Raw genomic sequence first — 16,016 nt, 5'->3', positions numbered from 1 at the left:
AATTAATTCTCTATGTTATCTGTGTCATTTTAGAATTCTTTCAATTGAAGATATTAGATATTTTTTATTTATCAATTTTATCATCTGTATTCTGTATTGAGTACTTTGTTGTTGTTCGTTAATCACATTTTACAATATCATAATTCCTATATTTATTATTTCACGGTTTTTATCTTAACAGTCTTAATGAATTTATGAAATATCTTCCGCTTCAAACATTCTAAGTAAATAAAGTGTTTTCATACTTAAAATTTCACAATTATTTAAAAACATATTTATCCTACCATTCGAATAAACAATAAATTCCAATAAAGGATTGAACATAAATAGATTACTAATTGGTACAGGCGAACGAGTTGATTCAAATATTTGTTTCATAAAATAACTTAAAAACCCTATACAATGACTACAGCCGCTAGACCTACTTTTGATCCTGCTAGAGGTGGTCAGGGACGTGGTGAGAAGGATTTAAGTGCAATTTCTCGTCAATATTCCAGTAGAGATCTTCCTAGTCATACAAAATTAAAATACAGGTATGTTATAAAAATCTACTAATGTGAAGTTGGTATTTGTTTTCTATTTATAAACGAATATATTATTTTAAAGGGAGCAAGGTCAAGGAACTACAGAAGAGTTACGTTCAAGAGATTTCCGTAAAGAACTTGATGAAAGAGAAAAAGAAGTGAAAGGCCTTAATGCAAGAAGACAAACGGAACCATCAGTGAAACGGCTAAAGATTGATCAAGTGCCAGCTGCCAGCTTAGATGCTGATGACCCTCTTGAAGGAGATTCCACAGATTCTGATGACTCGGATGATGACACAGCTGCTTTACTAGCTGAACTGAATAAAATTAAAAAAGAGCGTGCAATTGAACAGGCCAAAAAGGTAACACTATATATTTGTCTTAACTTTATGGTAAGGTTATTTAAATATTAGCCTATAAGACATATTTTCGTCTTCTTAGATACACTTTTTCAGAATAACATTTCACTGATGATTAATTTCTCATTAATTATTGACATATATTACGATAAGTAAAAAAAACCATAGCTAATGATAAATTTTTACTCAATTCTAATAAATAATCTCCAATAAATAAGAATATTTTCTAAATTTTTTATTTAGTTTTATAATTATATAACCATTGCATAGAAAAAACAAGCCACTTAACACTATCTAGTGAAAAAAGTGTTACCAACTGAGGGTAATTTTTGTTTTTAAATCAAAAAAGTATTGCTCAATTTATATTAAAAATGTGTAAGGAGAAACTAGTAAAGTTATCATGAATTTAACAACTATAAAAGTTATAAAACTGAAAGTTTTAATCATTTAGAATAATTTAATTTTGTAGACCACAAAAAATTAAACTGCTTGCCAACTAATGTCATTAAATTTTAATATTAAAATTAACAAAAAGTGAGGTTATACATGAGACTAAATAGACTAAATAATTCCAGAAACAGTATCTGGAATTTTCATAGAATAATAATGAATATTTAAACTTTTCCCCGCTACGCTATACTGTTGTTGTCCAAATTGCATCAAAGTTGAAGAACTGAATAGAAATAGAACTAAAAATAAATTTACATTATTTACATTATATTATAATTGACATAATTTTTTTCTGATAAACTTAATACTAAAATCAAAAAGTACTTCTACTGAAAGTTTTAGTTATGGGTTCCGTTTATATATGGAAATAAATAAAAAAAAAATAGATTATCAACTTTATGTAATAAATTTCAAGTAAATTATTTTGATAAAATTCCAACATGCAAATATTGAATCAATATATAAGTGCAAGTACTACCTTCTCAGGCTTGTATAGGGTTTTAATGATATATAAATGTATAAATGAAACATTTAAACCTCTTAATTGTCGATGTATTAGTCAATTAAGTTAAAGTATTGATTATTAATTGATCTAAATAATAATAGTAAGTAAAAACTTGTTTAAATGCTTGTTAAAAATTTATTTGTCTTGAAAACACATCAACCCTTTGAGTGTTATTAATTTAGAAGTTCACTCTGATGATAGTGATATATCTTTCCTTTATAATCGATTGATACAATTCCTTCAAATTCTACCCAATCCCAAATTGGTGTGAGGTATCGGTGTAAAAGCATGTAGTCAGGGTGTTGGAACATCCGTAAAAACGAAGTCAAAGAGTGGGATCATATTTTTAATGAGTTCTAAATTTCTTTTACCACTTTAGTATCTTTATTCCAACTTCTGGCCCTCTAATCCGCGGATTTTTGACCCCCACCCACCGAACTGTACTGAACGACGACTATTTCTAATCTGATTAAATATATGTTTTTATTAAAGGAAGCCGAAAAGAAGCAAGAAGAGGAAAGAATAAGAATGGAAAACATATTGTCCGGCAACCCACTTTTAAACTATTCTGCCGCAGGACAGAAAAACGACTTAAAGGTGAATATTATTTATGTATAAATGTTAATTTATTACTCAAAAGATATTTATGTCTTTTCTTTCATTGTTAATTAATCTAATATTAATTATTTATATATTTAAAATTATTAAAAAACACAAGTTTTTGAATTCATTCTGAATTTACTTTAGTTAGTTTTATTTTTTATTACATCATGTAGAAATTTACTTTATAACTAAAAATAGTATTTTTTTTAGATATATTTATTGTTTTATCTTATGGTTTTCTTTAATAGGTAAAACGCCGATGGGACGATGACGTCGTTTTTAAAAATTGTGCACGTTCCGAACCTGAAAAGAAGGCAAATTCATTTATAAACGACTCCTTACGGTCAGAATTTCATAAGAAATTTATGGAAAAATACGTGAAATAAGTAGAATAATTATTGATTTACCAAGTATGTAATGTTGGACACACAAATTCATCTAAACGTTCATTAAATTTATCTATACATTTCATTGTGTTCATAAAAGTTTTCATATGTAAAAATACTGACATTAAAATATATTACACATATTTTGTCATTCGTTTATTTTATTTATATCTCAGAATTCTATACTTATATAATCCTTTAAGTAACGAAAATAAACAAAGTGTTGTACAAGAAAATATAATATAAAGATCTATGTAATCCTATATCAACCCTGACTTATGTTACATGAAATGAATTGATTTATTACTTTTTGATGACCTTCGCAATCGTTGGTTGATGTATAGTTTTGCGAATGACTATTCCAATAACTAAACAATAATAAAAAAAAAGTTACTTTCAAAGTTTGTTGTTTATTTTCAAAAAGAGCCTATGCTCCTTAAGATTTATTTTATTAAATGTCGAAGGGGCCTTTCTAATGATGCTTAAAAGAGCCGTAAGGGAGCCACACACTTATATATTCTAACGCCTAGCAGAAATATATAGTCTATTTCAACCACAAGAGGAAAAAACCCCTATTTACAACTATCATTGGTTGAGAGCTTGATTAATATATATATGTATATTCTTCGTCGATTGGAGTAGATGTTGTGTGTCGGTTACAAAGGAGGGTGGGTCAATACGCCAGTGTAACTAAAGGAACAAGTGACGTCAAATATTTATTCACACGATACATTCTTTTTTTATAAACAGAGGTTTACCAATGTTATAAAAAAAGAACGGTAAATTACCTAATTTTACACTCTTACAGCTCTCAGAGACATCAAATAACTTTAATGCCAATTGACTACTTTTACAAAAAGCATTTAAAAATAATAACAATCTCATTCAGACTCGTAGCTCTAAGTCTATCATGTCTAAAGATCTGACTAGAGCTTAAGAACCCCAATACGTTTGTAATTGTTTCAAAAATCGTTTTGTAAAATTAACCATTAAAAAAGGTATAAAATGCATCACCTTTCAGTCTACTGGTTGTCTTTTTTTTTATAATGTAAATAGTACGATTGTATTTGTATTGTATCTATATTGAAATCCTAAAACGGGTTAAAGACTCAGTTATTATTACCGAACGTCGGGTTGTATGCAACTTTAACAATGTTGTATCATTCGTTTGCTTCTAATCAGCTGCTTCCTACGCCTACGATGCCATACTAATTGTGTAATGCTTCGAGCAAATTAAAATAAAATGAAGGTAAAACACACATTTCTTACCACATAAGTAACATGATATTCTTCATAGTAGGATATAAAAGCGTAATTTTTGTATAATGGGTAAGTTAGTATTACTATGTTCTCGTACGTTATTTTTTTTTTAAATAATTAACTTTTTAGAAATTATAACATTTGTATTTTTTTGGATTTATACAAAAAATATTAATCGGTTTTATGGGGAAGTTTCAAGGATGCTAAATGGATTTATTATTGAACTTGCCTTGTTGTAAGGAAAATAGTCTTTATTTATTTCAAGCTAAGTAAGCTTTATAATATTTTTATATATTTAACTCAGAAATAATATTTTAGTAATTTCAAATATGTCACAAGATCTTTAAAGAAGCCTATAAGAAAAATGACGTTCTGTAAGCGATTACATGTATCAGCACTGAATACGGACGGAAAATTCGTTAAATCTTAAAAAAATAAAACTTGTATTGGCAAAGTTAAAGTTTAAGACACTAACTTTGCCGATGCACAACCTTGTTTGTTTGCATTTTGTAAGTATAATTTGGCTTAATAAATAAATTTCTAATGTTCGTAGGTTTTATTGAAAATTCAATAAATTCGGGCATTTTACTACCGTTACAATTTCTTCAATTGACTGTGTTGAACATGATTGGCATATTTGCCGATTGGCGATTTAGACTGGCATATTTGCTCTTCTAATTAATTATACGATTGATTTAAAATATACGATTAAAACGTTCAAAGAACTTACAAAATACGTATTTTTCTCCTTTCTTATAATTCTCAATATTCAAGAGGTCCATTATAAGCTTTCATTGGTCCGCGAATCTGTCTAAGAACTGGCCGGTCTTTAATAAAAAACTTATTTGTGTAGATTGTGTTTAACCGGTAATCGAGTGATCGAATTCAAAAACCGATCAACTGTACATACAGGAATGCGTACGGCTGTTCGGCTGCCGCTGTGATGTTTACATTATTTTATACGTTGTATGGTATAGTAGGTGAGGGAGGGGAGTCTGTGGCGAGCGCGGCGGTCGGCGGCCCACCTTGAGTGGGCAGGTTCAGTCATCAGTGGCTGCGGTTAGGTCCCGTCTCGGGTGTATTTGCGCCTTGTGCCGGTTTACTCGTCAGTTCAATAAGCGCGTTCACGGCGTACACTAGAAGTTAAAGCCAGCGAATATGACTAGATTGAAGTCGGCGTGGTTGTACGCGAGTTATACTATACTTTTAATCATCGGTTCGGATGCTGCACTGTCTGGACTTTATATCGATAATGGTGTCGATCAAACTATTATACATCATTCCATGACGCGACATGAACGGCAAGCCGTTGAACACGAAATCTTAGAGCTTTTGGGTCTAGGTGAGAGACCTCGACGCTCACAAGCCCCTCCTTTAGATCGCTCGGCACCGAGCTTCCTACTTGATGTATATAAGCAACTAGCAGAGGAACATGAGCAGGCTAGGCCAACTCGCAGCTCTGAGATGGCTCTCAGTGGTGAGGAACAACATGCCATCGATGAAAGTGATCTTATTATGACATTCCAGAGTAAAAGTAAGTATCAAGACTATTTTTGTTGTAATAGTATTAATAAAAACGTATTCTTTGTTTATAACATGTGTTGTTAATATACTTTATTAAACAACATTGTAAATATATGTATGTATATATTATGCGTAATGAGTGTTTTCTCAGAAGGTTATTTATGTTTAGCTTTATCAGTGAGTAAACACAACTTCAGTGAGTTTATATCGTCTGTTCGTTAAAATTAATTAGATTAGGTGTTACTAATTAATACATAATTATTATAAAATGACATGTGCAATTTTTCCGTCAAATATTTTAAAAATATATACTTATATTTTATTTAATAATACCGATTACCATTAACTCGTTCTATATATACATACTTTTTACTTTAAGTAAAACAAAATAATGTATTTGTAAGATCTTTAAAGGCTGCAGTACTTTACTATACTGCACTAAATAAAAATAAGACCTCTCATATCTGTTTGATGTTTATGGTCGAATCCGCCATTACCCTGAGGATACGGACGTAGGATCCATGGTTTGATGGAGGTCCAGAAATGCGAAAAGCCATTTTTGAATTTTTTTTTCTATAATATATGTACTTTGAGTTCTTCATACGAACTAAATGAAATTTAAAATTATTTTTTTATTCAGGATAGAAGTAAAATTTGCAATTCAAAGTTTTCGATTTAAAATAAATTGTTATTAACACTGAGTAGGTAGCTATAGGATGTAAGAATTAGTATGTAAGGCAAACAATAAATAATAGGTATTTCTTTCGTTGTCGTATTGTTTATATATTACTTAAGGTTTTCGTTATATACGATTGGATATCCTCGTAATTTTAATAACTAAAATTCTTTAAAATTATAGCCAAATAGTCTATCGCCTAACACCAATACTTAGTATTGTTGACTTAATATTTATATATATACATACATACATATATATATATTGTTGACATAAAATTTTATCTCCCAAAGTTGGTGGCACATTGGTGATGTAAAGAATGGTTCTCACAGCGCCAATCTATTTAAGTAGCATTTAATAAAAATCTATATAATAAACTAAAATAAAAAAAAATTCATCGGAATTTAAACTCAACTTCAAGACTAATCATCGATATTAATCAATACATTTTAGATGACAATTATATTCCTTTAGATATATTTTTTATTTGAATTATCACAATTTTATGTTTTCAGTAAAGTTGACAGTAGTTGGTAGGGACCCATAAGTTATAATTTTTTTTTATTTAAGTAATGTAGATTGGTAATGTAAAAGTCAGTTGAAAAAAACAACCATTTATTTAGCCCATTGTCAATATTTATTATTTTTGATCTTTTTGACCATTACCATATTATTTAGGAGAGCGTAATCCTCACATTAAAACTGGACCCTGCAGGTAAAAATGAGTCACTCGTGAAATGCTTCGCATTCCGACGAGCAGGGTTAACGATTCACATGATTTTTTTAAAATAACGAGTATTTATTTTATTAATATCATAAATGTGAAAGCTTGGATAGATTGATGTTTGTTATTCAATCTCACCAGAACGGTTGAACAGATCAGAATGAGATTTGGCACGGATATTTCTATATACTAGTCTTATAGTCTGGATTATCACACTTCTCACACATGAGCGAAGCCGCAGGCGGATACTATTTTATTAATTAATAAATATATTAATTAAATATTATTGATAAAAAAAATTGAATTGGCAAACAATATTTTCGACACTTTTGTTTTAATCCACTTTATAAATGATGTATACATACTATTGATAAACCCCACTTGAAATTTTTTGAAAAGTCTAATGTGCAGATTACATTTTTCTTATGTGTTCCTATACGGTAACTAAATAAACAAACTAAATGTAAATAAAAACGTTAATTTGGTAGCCCTACTATACTTAAATATTTAGGTCGGCATTGGCAAGACAGTATATTATTTTATATTATCTACTGGATTCAAACATTTGCCGTCCTCCTAATTGGTCCTTATTGTTCTATTAGCATTAAACGGACTTTTAAGAATTACATTGTTTTAATACTTCTTTGTTGGTGACTTTATCTAGAACAATATTTTACTTTTGTTATTATATTTTTTATTTCTAGTTTTTTCTTATATATTTAATAAAGGTAGGGAGACTGACAAATGGGTCAACTGATGGTAAATTATCCGCACTGCCCATGGACGTTGCACTGAGTAATATTAACTATCAATGAGGATTTCCAATAACCTTTGGATTTAAGATGTCATATCCGCGGTGGTGGACTAAGCCAGTCAGAGGCATGAACTGAATAGGGCTCGTAGTTTAAGAAGTTGACATACTTATACAAGCTTTTTATTCCGTTCACATTTTATGTTTGTTTAGTCAATTTGTTGCAAGTGAAATTTAAATGCGACTAAAATAAACAAATATAGAATATGGATATGGGCGAGGAAAATAATATACGAATTGATCGGCAAAAATCGAAGTACTTTAGGTTTAAAATGTATACGAAGTGCAACTTAGTATCTAAGTACAACTACACATACCTAAGTGAAACTGAACCTAAAATTCTATAGATATTAAAAAGATTAGCTGTTGTTGTACCGGCTCCCATATACATATTTTTATGGCACCTCGCTACTCCAAACTACCTCTTAGATAGGTACTAAGAATATTTTTAAAGCCTTGGGTAGGATTTGATCAAGAGAACATGGAGACGTTTAGAGGCCCCGGGACCATAGGCACGTGGTAGGCCATCTCTTTCGCCTCCCCGATCGCCCAACGCTGTATATCTCTTGTCTGGTGCAGTAATACCGGCTCACACAATATGGAACACAATAATACTAAGTATTGCTATTTAGCAAAATAATATGTTATGAATGGGTGAACACCCAGACAGTATGCACCAAGAAAAAGTATTTATATTTTATACATTAGTTATACATATTTTATAGAGGTTAATGATATATTAATATTCCATGAAAACAATTTGTATGTATGTACATAATACACATAAATATAACCATAAACATTATATTAGAGCGCTTATAGAAAGAAAGATAAAACGCAAATTAATTTTATATTCAGACATACAATATTTATGATACAAGGAATCAGGGTGACAGACGAAGGAACCGTATAAAACCTTCCTAAACTGTCTGTTTTAATGGATAACGACTCATAATGTTTATATTTAAGTGGTCAAATATTGAATGATGGTCAAATTTAAGTAAAACATTTTGCTATAAAAATATCGATGATCATATATATAAATATCCTGTTTAAATAATTGATTAAACCATTTATTTAATCAATCAAAATTATATAGACAACGTTTTATAGTAATTTATGCCAAATTCTTTAACGTAAACACGAACACGTGCATATAGAGTCAAGTTACATCAAGCTTGATAGAGGACACGCCACCTGCGACGAAGTATTTAGTAATTAGCATATTATTAGTATTTTCTCGTTGTGATGTTGACAAATCGATATCTTTGATTATCAAAGGATTATCATAGTACCTATATATGTCAAATTAGTAAAATGTAGTAAAATTGTGAATGAATATAACCCTTTTTTTATATGGCATAAGTTGGTGGATGAGCATATGGGCCACCTGATGGTAAGTGGTCACCATCGTCCATAGGCAATGGTGCTGTACGAAATATTAACCATTCCTTACATCGCCAATGCACCACCAACATAGGGAACCAAGATGTTATGACCCTTGTGCCTGTAGTTATACTGGCTTACTCGCCCTTCAATCCGGAACAGAACAATACTGTTTTGTGTGTACTGTTGTTTGGCGGCAGAATATCTGATGAATGGATGGTACCCAGCCAAACGGGCTTGCACAAAGCCCTACAACCAACCAAGAAACCTTTTTTTTTTAGATCGTATCTCTCAATATATGACAGAACGCTATGTATGGATAGGGCCTAACCTGGATGACTGTTTAAATAAATTAGTATATAGTGTAATTAGTAGTTAAATAAAACAATAATTTATAGTGATAAAAAAGCAAAGCAAAACTTTCAATTCAATCATACGCTAGAACTTAGAAAACAAAGTTAACTAAAATAGGGTAAGCCAGTTGTAGCACAAAAAATATTCTTTATTATAGATACTAATCTAAGACCACATTATAGCCGCATGTTAGAATAAGCTCTAAATATTTTCCTTTAGAGAAACTATAAGAAAGACATTTAAGGGCTGTTAATATGTTGTAGCATCGTATTGTTGACAGTGTCTGACTAATGCTTATAAACAATTCCAGAACATCACCTGGGTGCATTACGCCACGGACACGGAAGACATGTCTGGTTTGATGTAGCGAGTGCTCCGGGAGACGCCTCATCTCTCCTCACAGCAGAGTTACGCTTACACCAGGCACCTGTGCATTCAGAAGACCCGACTGCATTGTACACGGTGGTCGCGCATCGAGTTATAAGTGTAGATAATCTAGGGTAAAATTAAACATTATCTTTTTAAAAGTAATCTAAGTATTTACATAACTTCGAGTTTTAATTCACGGACTTGTTATAAGATATGTAGTATATTATGAAACTCTGATCTATCTATAGTAACAACGTAATGTTCATTCAAAGTCAAAGTCAAAGTCAAAAATCTTTATTCAATATAGAAGTGTTTACACTTGCTTATTGATTGTCAAAAATCTACCACCGGTTCGGAATTTAGCACCTCGGACCTGAGAAGAACCGGCGAAAGAAACTCAGCGGGATATATATATATATTTTTTTTTAACCATTTTCCATTTTCAACTGATCGTAATTAAATTTGACATTGACTTAGTTTAAGACCTGCATACAGACTTAGGCACATAAAGAGTGGAATTTACCAGAAAGAAAAATTGATACAGAAAGAGCTGCGAGGTAAACTGTCGACTAATGAACAAACTTTTGATTTTCAGAGGCATTGAAATGGAACGCATTGCAGCAGTGAACACTAGTATAGGAGCTGAAGGCTGGTTAGAGCTAAATGTAACGGGAGCGTTGGCAACATGGCTTGGTGCACCAGCTGACAACCGCGGTTTCTTTATAACCTTACATCCGCATTCGCAACCAGGTCAATATTTATCGTTAATTTATTTTAGGAAATAAATTTGTAAGAACTACTTAGTCTCTTATCCCATGTCCCCACCACCTGTCTATAAGCACCAAAAGGAAGTTGATGTGCACGTCTACCTTTTTAAATTGATAAAATAGAGATTTTTCATTAAATTTATTTTATCTGATTGCTGTAGCATATGAATAGGTATAATTATTAAAAATAAAAAACATTGTTGTTTCAGAACGTCATGTGAAACCAGAAGAAATAGGATTGGATGAGACCCACGGTGCAAACTCTGAGGGAAAGCAACCTTTTATGGTAGCATTTTTCAAGCATGGACCCAAGCTTGGTAGCTCTGATACTGGTGCACGACGAAAACGCGAGGCAAGACGTTGGCGTAATAATGGATATTCTGAAAACTATTTAAGGAACCCTTTAACAGGCTAGTCAAGATGATTTAACCGATTTTTCTTATAATTCATAAGCTTTTTTAAATGTTGATCAGTTCTAAGAATTAAAATTCTTTGAAGTTGTATCTTTGAACGTATTTATTTAGGAGCACTGGGCATTTGACTTTTAAAATAGAAAACGTCTCAATTAAAACAATTTTGATCAATTGTTAAAAAATATCGACACTACAGATTTCTTTCATTTTTATTTTTTTTTCAATATTGGCCACAAAAATATATTTTCTATGATATTTAATTTATAGTTTTATAAAATAAAGTAAGCAAAGTAAGTTATATGTTCAAACACACATTGTTTTAAGAAAAAAAATGTGTTGTTTTATATATAATATAAAATAGCAAGGAAATACAGTTTGGGAAATGGCCTCCTCTTGAATTTCCAATATTAATTTAATTTATTTCTTAATATTTAACACTTGCCAAGAATAAAAGGCCGTATGTACGAAGCTGAAGTATCGTATTTAACAATTAAAAATGTTTTCACTCAGTAAATACTCTGTTTTGCACGTCTTTACTTGCAATTAGCAATATTTTCTATTTTTCAGAAACAAACCGAATAAGACGTTTATTGAAATTCCAGATACGTCGCATTGGACGACCAGAAGCTGCGAAATACAAACACTTTACGTTAGCTTTAAGGACTTAGAATGGCAGGTAAGATAATAAATGGCTAGCTCATATTAACAAATAACATAATTACCCAAAATAACAAGTATATGAAATATTATTAAATCTTATATATTAAATCTTAGAATTAAAACATGAACGAATTTTTAATTTTATACATCCTGTGCACCTACAGCCAAGAATGTACTAAAGCTGCTATTACTACTATTTGGTTTACTCTTTCTGTGATTGGAATGGTAACATAGTAATAGTTTTTCTTATACCACGAAGTAACGGATTCCTGTCTACAGTCGGAATAAACGCGGTCAAAAATTGACAGCTAACTGACCTATTGACATTAAACTAAATTACGAATCACTAGGTCTATAATCTCTACAAAAAAATAACTTTAATTATGATCTACGCAAGTGATTTTTTTTCTACATACCAATGTTACGCGTGTGTCCGTCTTATTGTTGAGTAATTAGTAATTGTTAGAACATAATAAAACATACATTAGTGAATGGTGACAAAATATTATTATGTATATTATTAAAGTGTTGCGATGTTTGATTGTTTAAAAGAGTTTTGCTTAGGTATGATATTTATTAAAATTTATAGAAATAACTCGAATGACTAAAGTGAAGATCAAGCTTGGCCCATTTAATCAATGTTGTAATTGAAAATAAATAATGTATTTATTATAAATAAATCACGCTCGCCTTATATGTCTGCCGTACCGAGTTGGAAGTCAAATTAGAGAGATGAGATGTAGAGTAAATCTCCGCTATCATTCGTTTTACGATGACATTTATATATTTGCTAGCCGCCAGCGCTTCGCTCGCTTTTTAAGGGTAGTCGGTAGTCGGTAGTCAGGTGTTATGCATAAAAAGGAGCCTATATTCGTCCTTGGGGTTGAAGCTTGCTTCAAACCAAATTTCATCAAAATCGGTTCATTGGTTTGACCGTGAAAGAGCATCTGACGCATAGACAGACAGACAGAGTTACTTTAAGTCGGTATTTTAATATTTTTTACATTATATTTTATATATTATTTTTATTCAGGATTGGATCATCGCGCCTGATGGTTATGGAGCTTTTTATTGCAGCGGCGAGTGCAACTTTCCACTGAACGCACATAAAAATGCAACGAATCATGCAATAGTACAAACATTGGTCCATCTTTTAAATCCCACACAGGTTTGAAAAATCAATTGTATACCTATTAAAATAAGATTTAAAAATTTTCAAGATAATACTTTTTACCTGGTATACAGAAAGTATTACCAAAAAACTTTCGTGGCTGTCCACCGTCGTGAAGGGCGCTTACCACAGCACCTCTTACGTAGCACACTCTAAGAGCCAGATTGTATTCACGACTTATGTTACAGTTGCAGTTGGGGAGTTTCATAAAGTGCAAAGTTCATAAATTATCAAAGCGACAGCGAACTTTGCTTTCGTCTTAATAAGTCAACTGTTGATCATGTGATAAATCGAATACATATACTTTTTATATCGTATAATCGACCATTTACTAAAACCAATAAAATAAATATCGACGGACACTGATTAACTAACTTTTTGTTATATTACATTACATACATTACATTAACAGCCTGTAAATTTCCCACTGCTGGGCTAAGGCCACCTTTCCCTTTGAGGAGAAGGTTTTGAAACATATTCCACCACGCTGCTCCAATGCGGGTTGGTGGAATACATATGTGGCAGAATTTCGTTGAAATTAGACACATGCAGGTTTCCTCACGATGTTTTTCTTCACCGCCGAGCACGAGATGAATTATAAACACAAACTAAGCACATGAAAATTCAGTGATGCTTTCCTGGGTTTGAGAGAAAAAATTATAAAATTCATCAAGAACGCAACTGACAGTTCAAATATCATATCATACATCGAAATCAGTCGCTAAGTGACTACTTCTAGGCCAGCAGTAACAGAATACTTACCGTATCACTTATTAACATTTTATGTCATACGTTTTATTAAAGTATAATATGGATTTATTTTCAGGTTCCAAAGCCATCGTGTGCCCCAATCAAGCTTTCCCCCATTTCAGTCCTTTACTACACGGACGATTCAAATGTGATATTGCGTAAATACAAAAATATGGTAGTAAAGAGTTGTGGGTGCCATTAATGAAATAAAACGTCGTGATTTTATATATTGACAGCCAAAACTAGTCGTGATGTTTTAATAAGCTGAATTAGGTAGCTAAATATAGATTATCAGGTTTTAATTAAACAGGTATTTTTAAATTATAATTTTAATGTCACAAAATTTTAATAAAGTTAAACAGCTTTTAAATTTGATATAATTATTAATAACAGTTACAATAATAAATCAGGGATTTAAATGTTATCATTAGATTTTAGTATTTAATGTTTTGAGATAAAAAATAACTATAAAATGGTTTTTCTGAATAAAAATACTCAACGATATCATTGCTCCGTCCGCTTATTTGATAGAGTATTTAATGTTTCAAATATCATGAATCATTTACATGTACCAATAAGCTAATCGTTGTCTGTCTGCCGCTGTATTCGTTTACACCAGTGGTTCTCAATCTTTTTGTTACGAGGAACACTAATCTAATTCTTAGAAGTATATTATGTTGGGCAGAACACTTTAAATATATTTTGAATTTGAAATTCAAACAGGACACACCTTTGTAAGTTCAAGAATCAAAAAGGGATAAAAAAATGAGTTTGATATGGAATTATAAAAACAAAACTACCATGGGGGGCCACGCGTCCCCGAATATGTACATATATAAGAAATTTTAACATATTCGTGTCATTAAAAGACCCATGATAAATTCAAATGTGTCTTTCCCTGTTTTGTACTTAATTCTCTCGCGGAACACTTGTTACATAGTGTTTTTGCGGAGTATCGTTGTTTTGCGAACTATGGATTGAGGACCACTGACTGCAATATAAAAACTTGACCTTTTTGTTGTCCGTGAACACTTGTTAAGGCAAGTTCACATTAATATGCATTTTCAGACAAGTATCGTAATTATGAATTATCCTAGAAATATAATTTACTGTTTATAATTATCATAATTATATATTGTATTTAAATATAAAGTAGAAATAAATATGATTTTAATTCCATCAATGTTTTATGTGTAACAATAATCCTAATTCATTTATAAAACATGTTATGATATATGTTGTTAAAATTGTATTTATTTGCATTCACAAAAACAATACGTAGGTCTAGAAAGTGATTGATGATGTATGATGCTATAATATTTGTAAAAAAACTCGTGACAAAATTCAATATTATTATGTGAAAATCTATATAAATAATAATTATTTTAAAAATATCTTCTAAGTTTTTATTATTCAATTAGGGTGCTGTTTAATTATTGTTTATGATTCTTAATTTGAATACTGTCCGAATTTTATTAACAACTTTCGCATCACAATTAATTAATGATTAGTAAATAAGTTTCTTAAGAATAAGGTTGTATTTATGTAAAGGATCTGAATTACGGCAAATAAATACATAATGAAAAATGTGATGTTTTTTTGTTGTCGACCTCATTCTGAATGAATAACAAAAGAAAATGATGTATGAAGAAATTTACTATTCAATAAACAAGCTAGTTTTATATTACAATGGTCTTGTTAGTAATGTACTGTTAATTGATCGGGCGTGTTGTCTTCCCTTATACTCCAAATTATTAAAATTTTCACAAATATTGTAAATATAAAGGATAACAGATAATATATAAAAGAAAGTTATAAAATAATAAGACGAAGGAGAGATATAAAGTCAACTTTAAAAAGAAAAAATGTAACGCAAAGAATCGTCCGAAAGTCTAAAAAAAAAAACGAACTATATCATTTATAAAGTAAAAAAACCTTTAATCGAATTTCTAAGAGCTGTGTACAGTATACACTGTTAAGTAATATGTGATTGGTTAACTGTATATATTACAACTACCGTTAACTCATTAACTGTAGCTAAATACGGATTTCCAAAATTCAAATATAATAAATGATGAATTTCCATACGAACTGTCATAGGAGATGAGTCTTGAAAAATCTTTTTTTAGTGCTTTTTAACCAACCTACAGAGTTTCTGTGCAAAATATCATCCTTTTCATTTATCACTTATACTGTGCGATGCGTGTTAGTCAGTCATTTAAAAAGGTATTTACATAAATGCGGCTAATAATTAGAAGGGGAATTATTACATTTGTAGCTACAATTGTAGGTAATACGATATCTGTATTAAAATATTTTTTGAT

At 30.7% G+C, this 16,016-nt stretch overlaps 2 protein-coding genes across 3 annotated transcripts; both read left to right on the top strand.

Moving 5' to 3' along the window:
- The first annotated feature begins 63 nt into the window (after positions 1-63).
- Positions 64-2,978, top strand: LOC113394612 (protein CWC15 homolog). Its single transcript, XM_026632004.2, has 5 exons — positions 64-224; positions 348-533; positions 607-886; positions 2,331-2,435; positions 2,690-2,978. The coding sequence occupies exons 2-5, from the start codon at positions 403-405 to the stop codon at positions 2,825-2,827; spliced, it is 654 nt and encodes a 217-aa protein (XP_026487789.1). The 5' UTR covers positions 64-224; positions 348-402; the 3' UTR covers positions 2,828-2,978.
- A 2,134-nt stretch (positions 2,979-5,112) lies between these two features.
- On the top strand, positions 5,113-15,280 carry LOC113394596 (protein 60A). Of its 2 annotated transcripts, none has more exons than XR_003368588.2 (7): positions 5,113-5,621; positions 9,873-10,062; positions 10,527-10,681; positions 10,908-11,108; positions 11,679-11,787; positions 12,805-12,939; positions 13,769-15,280. XR_003368588.2 is itself a non-coding variant. In XM_026631982.2 (7 exons), exons 1-7 carry the CDS (start codon positions 5,246-5,248, stop codon positions 13,892-13,894), a joined length of 1,257 nt encoding a protein of 418 aa, XP_026487767.1. In that variant the 5' UTR covers positions 5,115-5,245; the 3' UTR covers positions 13,895-15,280. The 2 variants fall into 2 exon arrangements, 1 of the variants encoding a protein (XP_026487767.1); XM_026631982.2 differs by having other exon boundaries at positions 5,115-5,621; positions 11,714-11,787.
- The last annotated feature ends 736 nt before the right edge of the window (positions 15,281-16,016 follow it).

Source organism: Vanessa tameamea, chromosome 4 (genome assembly GCF_037043105.1).
Source record: "Vanessa tameamea isolate UH-Manoa-2023 chromosome 4, ilVanTame1 primary haplotype, whole genome shotgun sequence".
NCBI classification, from domain to species: domain Eukaryota; kingdom Metazoa; phylum Arthropoda; class Insecta; order Lepidoptera; family Nymphalidae; genus Vanessa; species Vanessa tameamea.
Note: the sequence above shows the minus strand (reverse complement) of the source record. Positions and strands in the feature narration are given on the sequence as shown.

Excerpts from the sequence above, each read along its gene's own strand:
- LOC113394612 (XM_026632004.2), top strand. The coding sequence starts at position 403 with ATGACTACAGCCGCTAGACCTACTTTTGATCCTGCTAGAGGTGGTCAG. Across the intron at positions 534-606 it reads CATACAAAATTAAAATACAG|GGAGCAAGGTCAAGGAACTA; the intron begins GTATGTTATAAA and ends ATTATTTTAAAG. Across the intron at positions 2,436-2,689 it reads GACAGAAAAACGACTTAAAG|GTAAAACGCCGATGGGACGA; the intron begins GTGAATATTATT and ends TTTCTTTAATAG.
- LOC113394596 (XM_026631982.2), top strand. The coding sequence starts at position 5,246 with ATGACTAGATTGAAGTCGGCGTGGTTGTACGCGAGTTATACTATACTT. Across the intron at positions 5,622-9,872 it reads TATGACATTCCAGAGTAAAA|AACATCACCTGGGTGCATTA; the intron begins GTAAGTATCAAG and ends AAACAATTCCAG. Across the intron at positions 11,788-12,804 it reads TTAAGGACTTAGAATGGCAG|GATTGGATCATCGCGCCTGA; the intron begins GTAAGATAATAA and ends ATTTTTATTCAG.